Source organism: Lathamus discolor, chromosome 2 (genome assembly GCF_037157495.1).
Source record: "Lathamus discolor isolate bLatDis1 chromosome 2, bLatDis1.hap1, whole genome shotgun sequence".
NCBI lineage: Eukaryota > Metazoa > Chordata > Aves > Psittaciformes > Psittacidae > Lathamus > Lathamus discolor.
The window spans coordinates 156,265,012-156,280,779 of NC_088885.1; the positions used below are offsets into that span (position 1 = coordinate 156,265,012).

A 15,768-nucleotide genomic window follows, 5' to 3' on the forward strand; every position below is an offset into this window, starting at 1 on the left:
TTAATTGAATTTTTAATTAAATAAATTTTTGCCTGTCAGATTAATTTCCAGCCACCTTCAGGCAGCCAGCACAGATCAAGCTCTCCTCAGTGGACAGTCTGATAGGATTTCAAAGTGGAAGACTAATACCCTATATTCCAATGTTGTATCTTTGGTCACACATACTGCCAATGTCTTGAATATCCTGTTGTATCAGCTACTGGAAGAAAGCAGAACAGGCAAGGGAGAACATCCTGCTCATGCAATGCAGATTTACTAAGAATTAATTAAAACTTCACATGCATAAATTTGCTTATGCATCTGCAAACATTGCTTTAAACAGTTCAGTAGCAAATTTATTAAGAGGTTACTGTTAAGGGGCAGACATTGAAGTGACTCGCATAGATTTATCAGAGAAATAGATGATGTAATATCTGTTCCATGTTTTAGATAGCCTCATCGATAAGAACAAGTGATAATCCATGCATTTCATAGAAGGAAGCTTTGGAGATCATGTAGGCCAAGCCCAGTTCACCTTCTTTTTCCATCATCACTGCTTCTTTTCAACTTTAAGTCGTTATTGACTTACACTTCAGAGCAAAACCAAACAAACACAAACCCAAACCAACCCAAACAAAAGAGAGCAACCACAGCATGAGAGGAACATGTCCACACTGTACTTATTTGAAACATACGTAGCGTTAACCTGGTTTTCCTCATTATTAGAATTCTTCCTTTAAATTCTACGAACACTGAAACTAAGAGTATTCATTAATATTAAATATTAAATCATATTTGTTGATGTGGGTCCACTGCAGAAAAATCCATCAGCAGCACCTAACTGATACAAAAATCAGAAGGGATAAGTCTGAACAGGGTAGCTACACATAGGAAGACAATCGTCTCTCTTGGAAAACTGGACAGCACATCAGCTAAACCTAGTTTTTATGAATATTCAACTAAAATTAGGAAAGTCTTCTCTCTTGTATCTATATAAAATCATACACTGATCTAACCTATAAAGATCAGAGAAAACAAAGTGAAATGAGAGCATGAAAGAATTCTCCACAGGCTAATAAGTATTTTATTTCTGACTTACACAAGAAATAACAAGTTTCAAGCCACTCCTAGACCAGCTCTTAGAATCTCTTAAAAGCCAACTGATACTGATGCAAACATACTTATTAGCCTAAGATTTGAGGCAATAATATTCTAATAAGTTCAAGACAGCTTGCCAACACAACTCAGCATAAATCTATTTGAGGCACTATTTTTAATGAGAATAAAAAGGTTTACTTGAGGAAAAATATTATTTTCAAATTGATGAATGATTTTGGCCAGTTCTGTATTTACAGCAAAAGTTGTCACTGATTTGTGTTCAAAATTGCAAAGAAAAACATGAAAACCAAGCAGGAAGAACCGCATGGCATTAGATTTTTCATTTTATATAAAAGGCACAAATTTTCCTTTATTTGAGAAAGGAATAGATAATACCTGAAACAACATCATGGACATACAATTAATGTCTTTTTAAACTGTTTTATCTTTTAAAAACCCGTTCTATTTTCATTTTCTCAGGGAAAAGGTTAGCTTAAACATTTATCTGGGGAAGAAGAAGGAATTTTCTAATCCTGCATTGTACCTGCAAAAGGAAGTGTTATAGCAAAGAAAGTATCTATTCTGCTCCAGGCTAAAAGGAATGTCTAAGGTAATCACTGTAGTGGTCGACCTTTCTGTTTGAAGTTTGTGGAGCTCCAATATGGCATACAACACAGAGCCCAATGCAAGGCACTGCGCTATACTGTGATTCTGTGACTCACCCTTCACATCTTTGACTATTCAAGCGGACTTCTCCATAGAGAACAAAAAACAACGTTCTGCTGCTAGCAATGTTTTTGTTTAATTATTTAACGTTTTCTGGGGTTTAAGCAGCCAGCAAAGGTGGTTAAACCTTCTCCAGCTCCTCTGCAAGACACTAAGCAGCCACCACAGAATGGGGTAACACATTCTGTTAAACGTCCTGGTAGATTGCAAACTCTGGTGTAAGAGAAGAGGTGAGTGAGAGCATCAGTTAGAGCATCAATGAAGCAGTTCACCACAAGTTTTAAATCACTTGATATTTATATTTTTTTGAGATTTTATATGTTTTATTTTCTCTCACAAAGGTCAGAGGTATGAAGATGCTAAATCCTCCACAGTTTTCTTTCATCAACTCATACTGTCAAACAGCTTGAGCAGCCTTTTACTATAAAAAGAATAATTGTCTTTCTACTCTGTCCAGAAATCTTCCTAATTTCTAGAATCCACATTGAATATTTCCATGGTAACAGCACATGACCAACACTTTTTCCATGGTAACTGCAAAAATACAGCGCGCCTTTCCAACATCGCAATCACTGCTGTCAAAACAGAGCAAAATCTCTTACCAGCATTTCCTATCTCCTCTCAATGTTAAGTAAATTGTCAATTTAACTTCATTAGCCACTTTCACACCACGCTGCCTGAGAATACAGGTTTTGTATTTGAATGAGGGAGAGTTTACTAAGGGAGCTAAACCTGTACATCTACAACCTGATGACGAAACACTGAAGAAACTGCCGACATGGGACATTCTAATCATAGAATCATAGAACAGTTAGGGTTGGAAAGGACCTCAAGATCATCCAGTTCCAATACCCCTGCCATGGACAGGGACACCTCACACTAAACCATGTCACCCAAGGCTCTGTCCAGCCTAGCCCTGAACACCTCCAGGGATGGAGCATTCACAACCTCCCTGGGCAACCCATTCCAGTGCCTCACCACCCTCACAGTAAAGAACTTCTTCCTTATATCCAATCTAAACTTCCCCTGTGTAAGTTTGAACCCATCACCCCTTGTCCTGTCACTACAGTCCCTAATAAAGAGTCCCTCCCATGCATCCCTATAGGCCCCCTTCAGACACTGGAAGCTGCTCTGAGGTCTCCACGCAGCCTTCTCTTCTCCAGGCTGAACAGTCACAACTTTCTCAGGCTGTCTTCATACGGGAGGTGCTCCAGTCCCCTGATCATCCTCGTGGCCTCCTCTGGACTTGTTCCAGCAGTTCCATGTCCTTTTTATGTTGAGGACACCAGAACTGCACACAATGCTCCAAGTGAGGTCTCACAAGAGCAGAGCAGAGGGGCAGGATCACCTCCATCGACCTGCTGGTCACGTTCCTTTTGATGCAGCCCAGGATACGGTTGGCTTTCTGGGCTGCAGGCGCACACTGCCAGCTCATGTTCATTTTCTCATCGACCAAAATCCACAGCTCCCTTGTACTGTTGTGCTGAACAATGATCATTGGCCTGATCCACGTGACAAAAATACAACCATTTTTCAATAGGTGCACCACAACGACTGTGGTCTCAAACTCTGTGGCAAGGAAACCCTTAAATAACCATGCTCCTGAAGCCAGGAACCAGTTTGTTTGCGTTTCAATGCAGTCTACAGGTAAATGGCAACATGGTGCAAAACAGTGTAAGATTTTAGGTTGAACTGCTCCTTCTTTACAGAAGAAATACTCACATTCCAATAGCAGTACAAACCTACATATTGCTGTCTTTTAAAGACAAATGAAATATACCTAATTTTACATAGGGGTGAAGGTGGGACCGGCAAAGGGGCAGGAAGGTGTTGTATGAATGTTAACCTTTTTGTTTCTCATCACACAGATCTATCTAATTTGGCAGTAAATCATGTAATTTTCCACAAGTCAAGTCTGTTTAGCCCATGACAGCAGATGGTAACTGATATCTCTCTGCCTTTACCTTAGCCCATGAGCTGTATCATCCCATTTTCTCCCCCAGTCCTGTTTAAGATAGCAGCCTTCCAGTATCTGAAGGGGGCCTATAAGGATGCTTGGGAGGGACTCTTCATTAGGGACTGTAGTGATAGGACAAGGGGTGATGGGTTCAAACTTAAACAGGGGAAGTTTAGATTGGATATAAGGAAGAAGTTCTTTATTGTGAGGGTGGTGAGGCACTGCAATGGGTTGCCCAAGGAAGCTGTGAATGCTCCATCCCTGACAGTGTTCAAGGCCAGGTTGGAGAGAGCCTTGGGTGACATGGTTTAGTGTGAGGTGTCCCTGCCCATGGCAGGGGGGTTGGAACTGGATGATCTTAAGGTCCTTTCCAACCCAAACGATTCTGTGATTCCATGATTCTAAGATGGGGCGTGAAGAAGCAGCTGGGGGGTCCCTCAGTCAAGGCTAACCACCATGTATTAAAAAACATAAATCCACTGTACTTACTGATTCTTTACATGAATGTTTTAACAGTCTGAAATAATAACCCGAGAGATATGTTAGGTTTGGGAAAGTACATAACTTGAGCATAAAATATGAAAACTAAATGGTCTCTCAACCCATTTGTTTCTTTTGTCAATCCACTGCCTGATAGAAATTTCAAAACAAAAGGCCTCTTGGTAGGCAAATTCTCCTAAGAATACTGGAACAGTTTTAATGCACGTTCAGCATGCACAAATAAAGAACTTCAGACAGGAGATTGAGTATTCTTGCCAAATGCAAACCAGAATAGGCCTTTTTTTTCCTAGGGAAAAAAAAAAAAAGATCCATCTTGCATACTGCTGGAAGTAGACAGAATTTTAGCAACTTGCTGTCTGCAACAAAGAGGGGAGTTACACACAAGGGGATAGAATTCCAAGGCAATATAATCCACTTTACCCTTCTCAGTACAGGGAGACATTAAGATGCAGTTCCTTCCCTCTCTCAAAAACACACCAAAGACTGTCACACAAGAGACCGCAGGTAGCAGAACTCCAGGAAGAGCTACTGGGAATGCATGAACCCTCTGGCTCCAAGGAGCAGGGCACAGATGACAGATAGCAGACTAAGCACTTCTTCGAGACTCCATTACACTTGAAGATGATAATAATCATTAACAATAGCAAATGCAGTGTAAGTAATGATTCCTTCCTGAGGTTTGAACTAACTAAACTGGAGTTGGAAGTTAAATTTAGAATAAGGGTGAATGCAACAAAAGAAACAAATGAACTGTAAAGAAATTCACATTCAAAGACTAGAGATTATTTATGCACACTGCATTAGATGCTAAAATAAAGTGTCTCAGCAAGGAAACAGCGCAACAGGATGGCAGGTCAATTAGCCTGTATGTGTCAGTAGAAAATTTATTGTTATTTGCATCATGTCTGTCTTAGCTATTTAAATTGTAAAGATTTGGGGCCTGAAACATTTCTTATTACATATTTGTATAGTGACTGGCACTCTGATTATAGAATCAGACACAGAATCACAGAATGGTTTGGGTTGGAAGGGGCCTTAAAGCTCATCCAGTTCCAGCCCCCTGATAAAGGCAGGGACACCTTCCACTAGAGCAGGTTGCTCCAAGCCCCTGTGTCCAACCTGGCCTTGAACACTGCCAGGGATGGGGCAGATAAGGCTTCTCTGGGCACCCTGTGCAGCACCTCAAGCACCCTCACAGGGAAGAGCTTCTAACATTTTACATAACAAAGTACTCATTGTAGATTAATTCACTTAGTTGGAAAACACTAGTCCTATATAACAGAAGCATTTTTTAAGACTGCTTCCTACTAACAAGATACCATGTATAATGCAATCCAGACAGAGCAGCTACTTTCCCAAGTAGCATCAATAAAATACTGGATTTCAAAAATTAAAGTATAAAGACTGGGAAGGAGAATTCATTAAGCTGATAATGTGAGCATCCCATTAGGTCTCCTTAGCAGGTGATTGAGTCCTTATTGCTTAAGCTCCTTAAGCCTGCCTGTACCAAGCAGATCACAGAGTCACAGAACACAAGGTTGGAAGGTACCTCAAGGATCATCTGGTCCAACCTTAACTGGCAAAGCATGGCCTAGACTAGATGTCCCAACACCTTCTGCAGATGAATCTTATAGTGTTTCCTCCTGTCTTACCTAGTGTAGCAACCCTAGAATCAAATTAAATGTTTATCTATCTGGTGTGTTATTAGGCTGTATTTGCATTAACCCATTCCCAGCATAAAAGCCTGTACAACACAACAGAATGGCATGCTCCTGACATCACAGCTAGGACCTTACAAAACTTAACAACTGGGCAATAAAATGTCCAATGAAATTCAGTATAAATAAATAGGAAAAAAAAAAATCCTAAACTGACATGTGAAATACGAGGCCCTCAGCATATTGCTATTTTCAGGAGCAAGATCCTGGAGCTATGGTTCACAGATCCATGAATCTATCAACTCAACATTCAGCAATAGTCAAAAAAGCAAATGACAATGCATTACTGCATTATTCTAAGAAAAATAAAACAAAACAAAATGCAGAGCATCATTACATCACTACAGAAATACATAGATCACCTCTCAAATAGTGTGTGCAGCCTACCTCAGACATACAGAACTGGAAGAGTTCAAAAGGCACAAGGCTGATCAAAGTATGGAACTGTTCCCATGCCAGGAACAACTAAGCCAGTTAGAAACCTTCAGTCTGCAAAAGAGACCACCGCACCAATGACATGAGGAAACGTATAAAATACTGACTGTAGGCATGATATTTAGAAGATGCACTGTTACCCATTTCTTGCAATACAAGAACCAGGTAATGTAAGGATACCACTAAGTGCCAAGCTGCTAAAAGTAATTTAGCTGTGATTCTTCTTGCAACAGCATGTTGTACAGTGCTGAAGGAGGGAACAAAGAACTTTATGAAAGAGAAACCCACTAACTATGCCTAAAACCAGAAAAAAACATATCAGGCTTTGGTAGTTCCTAAGTTAACATTAGTTGGAGCCCAAGAGCCTAAAGGAAAGTAGTAGCATGTATGTTCATGATTTTCCCTATATTCTCCCACAGACATCTGTTCTTAGCCACTATCACAGCCAGGATACTGGAGTAGGTAGTCACTGATCTGATCCTGTACAGCCACTCGTGTTTTTGCTTCTTTTAAACTACAAGAACATCTAACATTTTTCTTTACGAGATGGCATACCATCAACACACAAGAATTAGATCAGCAATTCTGATTGATAACTTAGTTTATTTTCCGATTGGATAAGTGTCTCATCAGAAACAACACTAATTTATCCTTTCTGTACTATGTCCTGATTACAAACAGCATAAAAGGAAACAATTTCAGCAGCAAATGAAAACAGATCAAAGTAACAGATGCCCTGCTAAGGGCATTACATTTAAAAGACAAAAGTATTTTGATCATTATTGTAAATCTGGTCTTCAAAAGAAAAAGGTACCACAGCTACCATAGAAGTCAGGTCACAGTTGCCATCGATTTTTCTAGCTCTTTACTGTTCTTCACATCAGGCTCTTGCCTGCCTCTAATAATACTTTCAGATTACACACAGTAAATAGCACTCAAATATAACTAGGTTCTAAAGAAACATTAATGGATTCTACTCGTTTATCATCACTGAATGAGAAAAGGTTGAATTGCTCCCCGGCTTCAGCTCCACAACCAGTCAAAGACGACGCGGGCAGACATAATCAGGTAAAAATGATTTTCAAAGAACTTTTTCGTATGTTGTCCCATAGAAGTTAGATACAGGTAAGAAAGAGAGGCCTAAATCCAAATCCCACAGCTGTCTGATGTCAAAACTGACAAGGAGCATTATCTTCTCCTTCTAGAAAATATTCTGTCTGTATGTGATTTCATCTGAAAAACTGCTGGGCAAATGCAGCTTCAGAGTGCTTGAAAGGTTTTGGATGCAAAGCAAATGAAGGAAATTCTACAGACAGATAAATATTTGGAAGTAGCAAAAATGAAATCAAGAGAACTGGCACTAGAGACACTAATGTCTAGATTTTAAAATACTGACTTTGATACATGATAGATTGATTACATCGATCAACTTCCTTCTCATTTAGAATCACAGAATCATTTAAGTTAGAAAAGACCTTTAGGATCATTGAGTCCAACTGTAAACCAATGCTTGTCTTGAAACTAAAGGACTGTGCCAGACATCTTACTACTGGGGGGGAAAAAGGAAAACAAGGAGGAGAAAAAAAGCCTGGAATCCTATGGCCGTGAGCTGGATTACTCCGATTTCTTTCCTATTAATGTTAACCTGTCAACATATAGAAGCTAAGCTTCCTAAGTTCTCTTTAAATTTTGAATCAACTGACATGGCCCTTTTCCACACAATGTAATAAATAATGAGTTTAATTCTGAGCTAAGAAAAGCTCTTGTAAAGTAAGGAAGCGATACGCCATTAGAATTTCCATGGAAAAGAGAGGTCATCTACAGCGTATGTGAGGGCCAGAAGTTCAGTGATCTGTAAGTAATGTGGCATCATCTGCTCCTGAAAAAGTAAAATCATCCTAGAGTCAGCATCAGATATGCTCCCACAGTCCCTGGGTCTCAATTTGTAGCAGAAATTGTGTTGCATGCTCAATTCCTTGGCATCTGTGTTTGCACACTGATATTCCAGTATGGACTTCCTCCACCATCAGATTTTCCAACAAGTTCTAAAGTAAATCTTAGTGCAGCAACACTGGGGTTTGTGCCATTAAATCCACAAATATTTTACCTAGTTTCTGTATTTTACACCAGGGAGGTTTAAAAAACAAAGTCTTTTAATACTTACTAACAATTAATACAATTTCTGTCTAAATGCATTTACAAGATGACTCACAGAAATCAGTCCTATTCCACTTCAGTAAGCTATGGAAAGAATTTTGCTGTATTTTTTTTCTACAGTGGAAACATTTATTTTTAAGGATTAATGATAGTGATAAGCATACCTGCAACTGGATACTGGGAAACAGGCCAAATAATAATGATAGTTTTTTAATACAGGAATATCTTGTTTTGTCAAGTTAATCCAATCAGTGTAAATATATCATGCAATTGAAAGAATACGCAGTATAGCAATTACTCCAGTGAGACTGTGTGTTTGTTATAAAAAGGAAGTCTTCATTACAAGTATCTGGTACTTGTAATTCCAGATAATTTTAATACAAGCAAACATTATGGGGTTTTTTTACCAAAAGAAACAATGATTTTAAGCAGATGAAACTTTATTTCAGTACAGATATTACGACATTTTGCTCTACAAATGTAGGCTCCTAGAATGGTTTGGGTTGGAAGTAACCTTAAAGCTCATCTAGTTCCAAGTCCCTGCCAAGGGCAGCGACATCTTCCACTAGAGCAGGTTGCTCCAAACCCCGTCCAACCTGGCCTTGAACACTGCCAGGGATGGGGCAGCCACAGCTTCCCCGGGCACCCTGTGCCAGTGTTTCACTACCTTCACAGTAAAGAACTTCTTCCTAATGTCTAATCTAAATCTCCCCTCTGGCAGGTTAAAGCCATTCCCTCTTGTCCCATCCTTATCTGCCCTTGTAAAAAGCCCACCTCCAGCTTTCTTGTTGGCTCATTTAGGCACTGGGAGCTGCTCTAAGGTCTCCCTGGAGCCTTCTCTTCTCCAGGCTGAACAAGCCCAGCTCTTTCAGCCTGTCTCCATAGGAGAGATGTTCCAGTCATCAGAGCATGCTCATGGCCTCCTCTGGACTTGCTCAAGCAAGGTCCTCTTGTGTTGGGACATTTCAGTATGTCACTTCTTGCAAAACTGCAGACAACCACAATTACTAATTCTGTAATCTTGAATAACTAAATAATCAACTTCATATTACTTCTCTTTAAAGCTCACTGATGTTTGCAAACTATTTTTATCTTCGTAAGATAAGGATACGATGGGGATCCCTGCCCATGGCAAGGGGGTTGGAACTAGGTGATCTTAAGGTCCTTTCCAACCCTAATTATTCTGTGATTCTATACGAAGAGGCATATCAAAAACACCCTCCATCAAGAAAGATTTAAGAAGATACCACGGCAAGGTCTCGTCATGGGTCTGTTTGATCAAACTGTCATGCACAGCGCTGTCACGACAATTCAGTCTTCAATCCCTATAGCTCACTGAGGAATTTTCTTTGGGTTACAAGATAAAAACATGAAAACACACAGCCACATCAATACTGTATTTTAACCAAATGGCACAATTGGGTAAGGTATCCTTATGAGTACATACAACTCTTGCAGCCAGAAGAAATTACAAATTTACCATCACTGAGATCTTGCAGAAGGTTTTCTTGGCATGAAAAGTCCAGCTTCACTTTAATGTTTACAGTGAGTGTTGCAACCTTTCCAGGGTTTAGAGGAAACTGGGAGAGCGTATCTTCTAGCTTCCAAGTCAAGAAGTCTCCATACAGCTTCTCTGCATTAAAAGAAGTAATTATGTCATAAGCATAACCCATGTTAAGGCAGTTTAAGTTTATAACTGTTGTAGAGTATTAACTTGAGTGGCATTTACTGTTTAATTGTAAAATGATTAAAATTGGGACATGAAAAATGAATGCAATACTAGAAAGATATCAGAGAAGTTCCTGACACTGACCTGGAAGTATACAGATCACAAAGCTTAAAATACAAATTTAAGTGAAGAGGACCACTACCAGAAAAAAGAAATACTGCACAACAGGCAACATTAAATATACACTTTAAAGACAATCAGAAAGGGAGCCAAAAGTTCATACAGCTCTGAATCATACAGACTTCAATATAGGAAATGTCACATGAATGCAAACAAAATTTCATCAAAATACAACACCAAAATGAATCAGTTCAAATTCTGAAGCACCTCTAACACCATTAGTTACACACTGAGCAAGGAGAAGGCTAGAAAGACCACTGGCTCTTTCATTTTTTTAATAACATAAAGTCCTCTCTACAAGAGTTGTGGTCAATGGCTCAATGTCCAGATAGAGACCCAGTAACAATGGTGTTGGGACCGGTCTTGTTTAACATCTTCGTCACTGACATGGACAGTGGGATTGAGTGCACCCTCAGCAAGTTTGCCGATGACACCAAGCTGTGTGGTCCGGTTGATACGCTGGAGGGAAGGGATGCCATCCAGAGGGACCTCGACACGCTTATGAGGTGGGCTAATGCCAACCTTATGAAGTTCAACCATGACAAGTGCAAGGTCCTAAACATGGGTCAGGGCAATCCTGGGCTGCATCAAAAGGAATGTGACCAGCAGGTTGAAGGAGGTGATCCTGCCCCTCTACTCTGCTCTTGTGAGACTTCACCTGGAGCATTGTGTGCAGTTCTGGTGTCCTCAACATAAAAAGGACATGGAACTGTTGGAACAAGTCCAGAGGAGGCCACGAGGATGATCAGGGGACTGGAGCACCTCCCGTATGAAGACAGGCTGAGGAAGTTGGGGCCGTTCAGCCTGGAGAAGAGAAGGCTGCATGGGGACCTCAGAGCAGCCTTCCAGTATCTGAAGGGGGCCTATAAGGATGCTTGGGAAGGACTCTTCATTAGGGACCGTAGTGATAGGACAAGGGGTAACGGGTTCAAACTTAAGCAGGGGAAGTTTAGATTGGACATAAGGAAGAAGTTCTTTACTGTGAGGGTGGTGAGGCACTGCAATGGGTTGTCCAAGGAAGCTGTGAATGCTCCATCCCTGACAGTGTTCAAGGCCAGGTTGGAGAGAGCCTTGGGTGATATGGTTTAGTGTGAGGTGTCCCTGCCCATGGCAGGGGGGTTGGTCCTGCATGACCTTAAGGTCCTTTCCAACCCAAACTATTCTATGATTCTACAAAAACTGGGACGCATAAAGTATACAAGACCAAACAGTATTAATTTATATTAAAAGATACTTGTTTGATAAATTATTTATCATTGGTCCATATGAGATAAGGCATCTGTAATAATTAACCTCTCTCCTAAGCCTAACATGCCAGGGAAATAACCCTAATAACCCTAATATTTACTGTTCATCAGTGTATTGAGATAATTTATCCAGTTATTCAGTCTCCTTAGTGCTCCAGTAACACTGAATGATCCATCTTGAAATAAAGAGGAGCAAAAGGTTATGTCTGCTTCAGGAAGAAGGGCAAATTAGTTATGTCTTATACCAAATTCTGAAGCATGCAAAAAGCTAGAGGCACAGAAATTTCAGTATCCTTTAGCAAAAGCAATCAAACAGTGATATTCTGTGAACTTTATATGCAAGAGAAATATTTTCTTTTTAGAATAACAGAAAAGGTTGTTACAGATTAGAATGATACAATCACATTGTGACTTCTTGGATTCACCTTACTTCTGATACTAGACATAAGTAGTATCTGCTAATGTCTTATTTCTTTTCTATACTTTGTGAATAATCCTGGGGTAGGAAATCCGCTGTAGAGTGTCTAGATGAGATGGAGTTAATTTTCTTCATAGCGGCCTGCCCAGTGCTGTGTTTTGGATTTGTGACTAGAACACTGTTGACAATTCCTCAGCTTTTTGGCTATTCCTGTAGCACCTGCACAGCATCGAGGCTTTCTCTGTTCCCACTCACCTTGCACTGTGAGTTGGCTCAGGCTGCCCAGAGAAGCTGTGGCTGACCCATCCCTGACAGTATTCAAGGCCAGATTGGACGGGGCTTGGAGCAACCTGCTCTAGTGGAAGGTGTCCCTGCCCATGGCAGGGGGTTGGAACTGGATGAGCTTTAAGGTCCCTTCCAACACAAACCAGGCTGTGATTCTACGATTCCATGCCATAAAATGTCATTTTGTTTTGTTTTTTATTTCCTCTTTCCTTTGCTTATTAAACAACCTTTATCTCTAGCTGTGAGTTTTGGCACTTTTGTCCTCTGATTCACTTCCCTCCCCTGCTGGGGGAAGCATGAATGAGCAACCAGTTTTGGGCTTCGTTTCCCAGCTACTTCCATAAATTCATTAACATCTGTGGCAGCATACAATGCTAAACACTGAAGAAAAGCCTGTAATACATAAAATAAACATGATGGTTTGACTGGGAGAATCCTAATACTGTATTTATTCATTCACATGAATAGCAATGCATACTATTCCAAAGTACACTGAAGAATTCTTCTAGAGGCTCAATGAAACACCATTTGAGCTCTGCTTTGTGTAACACAGCGACCACTGAAAGTCACACAGCTCATCTCCACTTCACACCAGGCTACTGTATGTAAGAGTGAGTTAGTGTATCGGCATTTCAGAGGCTTTCCAACGCCTCATCTACGATCCTTACGTGTGAAAACAGGGAGGGAATATTGCCTCAACAACCACCATCTAGAATTAAGGGTCTTTAAAACAAGATCATTAGAATTCCAGTTCAAACTTGGTTGCTTGGCATGGAAACAACCACATCTAAAGAAGTGGAAAACGGTGAATATTTTTTCATTAACTTCTACCTAAGAAAGAATAACTCCTTTGTGTCTAAGACAACTTTTTCTCACAAACCATCAATTGTTGTCTTGTGCTTTTTCACATCGAATCAATATTATAGACATCTTTATAACAAAGATGAGGCAAGAATAAAAATATTGCCTTAGCAATTGTTTTCTTAAAGTCATCTCGACCTCCTCTAATAAGTTAGCTGTAACCATGTCAGTGTTCTGATTTTCTTCTGTTTTCAAGATAAGTAGTAGCTTAGCAAGAATGCCAATCTCTATCCCCTTTTCCTGATATGTAAAAACGTTATGCCAAAGGGATGTTTTTTCTCAGTGTAAGCAAAGAAGAATGACATCTCCCAAGTACTTGAGAGTATCTTCAGTTTCACAAACAAATTGTTTCCAAAATGTACGTTCATTAAGTAGGGAATTTATTTGAAGGTATTATAACTGAAAAGACTTCCCAAGTGAGAACAGCCCTTGCAGATTACCTCAAATTTAACACCTACAATTACAAGACAAGGTTTAAATATTTGAGCTGTAAGTTAAGCTGCAGAGAAAAATCTAACTTATATTTATCTGAGATTGCTTTATAGTTTAATAATGTTTTCTTCAGCTTGTTCAGTAATCATCATCAGAGTGAATTATAGTCATGGAATCAAAACAGTCTGGGTTGGAAGGGACCTTAAAACTCATCCAGTTTAAATCCCCTGCCATGGGCAGGGACACCTTCCACTAGAGCAGCTTGCTCCAAGCCCCTGTGTCCAACCTGGGCTTGAACACTGTCAGGGATTGGGCAGCCACAGCTTCTCTAGGCACCCTGTGTCAGTGTCTACCACCTTCATAGGGAAGAGCTTCTATACTATGGCATGGGGCTTCAAACCTTTCAGTTCAGTGGGAAAGTCTTACTTGAGGCATGCTTGCATGCAGTGGTTTCTACAGTCCAAAATTTGTGTTTAGCAAAGAAGTCAGAATAGCCTGCTAGTGAAGAGTTTAAATTATTAACCTCTTTTATTATTTTACTTGATATTAAATCACTATAATTGTAACAAATAGAACAGCTTAACCAGAATCTAAAGCTGGGTAACCCTTAACCCTAACTTCGAGTTAACAGATCTTAAGGTCTGCCAAAAAAGAAAATGGTATCAGCATTAAATTGGTCTGTAAATTACATCGGCCACTCGATCAGATTAATTTCCAGAGAGTTTATCTTGAGCAGATTTCAAAATCATTTAGGGAAGCAGTACTGTCATAAACAGGAAACTCAAAAGGACCTCATGAAATCAAGTGAGTAGGGAAAAATATGGGACTTACATACATATATAAAGGTAAAATAATACAATCTGGGAGGAGGGGGAAGAACAAGCTGTGCCCAGCATGTTGAACTTGGAAGTGGCAATTGCAACTCCACAAAGAAACTGGATTCATCATTGACTCGTGGAATCATCACGAATCATCAGCTTAGTGAGCAGCATCAGAAAACACCAAACCAAGCCAAGCAAGAAAAAACACCAGGTCATCCTCAGGAAGGATAATGACAGCAAGTCAAAGGGGGAAACAGTTCCCCACTGTAAAAAACCTGTGTGTGCTCACATCCTTAACACTTGGAGATTTGATCTCTGTACTGCATGGAGGATATACTAGAACTAGAGACAGTCCAAAGAATGGTAACTGAAATGATGAAGGTGTGGAGCAGCTGCCACATGAGCACAGACCCTTCAGTTTGAAAGGCTGAGCAGAAGATGACTGCAGATTATAAACATTACAAAGATGGCAGATAAAGTGAATGCAGAACTGCTGTTCACTAAATTCCCTGGTATGAGAACTGGGAACACTTGATAAAACTAGGAGATCAGATTAAAACAGATACAGCACTTTCCTACCCATCTGGTAGCGAACTTCTGGAATCTGTTGCTACAGCAGGCTGCAGAGGAGAGCAGTACCAGCAGCTTCAGAATGGGATAGACGAATTCATAGGCAAGTCCACAGAGAATAATTAAAAGAGTATGCATGCATATATCTACACACTGAGCAAGCACAACAGAAACAACAGTGGCAAGACTTGCATGCTCTCCCTAAGCAGCATCCCCTAGTGAGTATTGAGCTAGATGGACCATTAGCACTAGAATCACATTTAAATTCTTATGTCTTTCTCTTTCTGTGGATGAACACAAAGGATGGCACTGATTCCTCTGTTAAGCACAGCATTATGATCTGCAGATAGCCTCAAACTGCAAACTGAATTTAAAGCATCCAAGAAACTGTATATACGTAGAATAGTGTTATGAGCATATACGTAGATTCCTGACAAACGCGAACCTGAAGAAAAGACCACAGGAGGATAAAAAGATGCAGTTGAGCCTGGAGATCCACTAGGAAAACAGAGGGAGAAGAGTTTAAAAGTAAGGACAAAAAAGAAACTGTGTGGAAAAAAACCCTAAGAAACTACAGCTGAAAGGTGAAGTTTGGGTGGAACAACCAGAACAACTGCTGCTTCTCAAGCCAAGCAGCTAAAAAAGAAATATAAATGCAAGAGCAGCTTCCATCTAGTAGCACGAAAGGATGAGACCAGAGTACTGCACATCTCA

General features: G+C 40.1%; 1 protein-coding gene across 8 annotated transcripts in view; it reads right to left on the minus strand.

The window, feature by feature from the left end:
* Positions 1-15,768, minus strand: part of TRAPPC9 (trafficking protein particle complex subunit 9) — a 600,540-nt gene that overhangs the window by 503,097 nt on the left and 81,675 nt on the right. For all 8 annotated transcript variants that reach the window (XM_065669014.1, XM_065669011.1, XM_065669012.1 and 5 more), the window contains one exon: positions 10,052-10,204. In XM_065669014.1, coding sequence (XP_065525086.1) covers positions 10,052-10,204 — 153 coding nt within the window. The remainder of the gene's footprint in view (positions 1-10,051; positions 10,205-15,768) is intronic.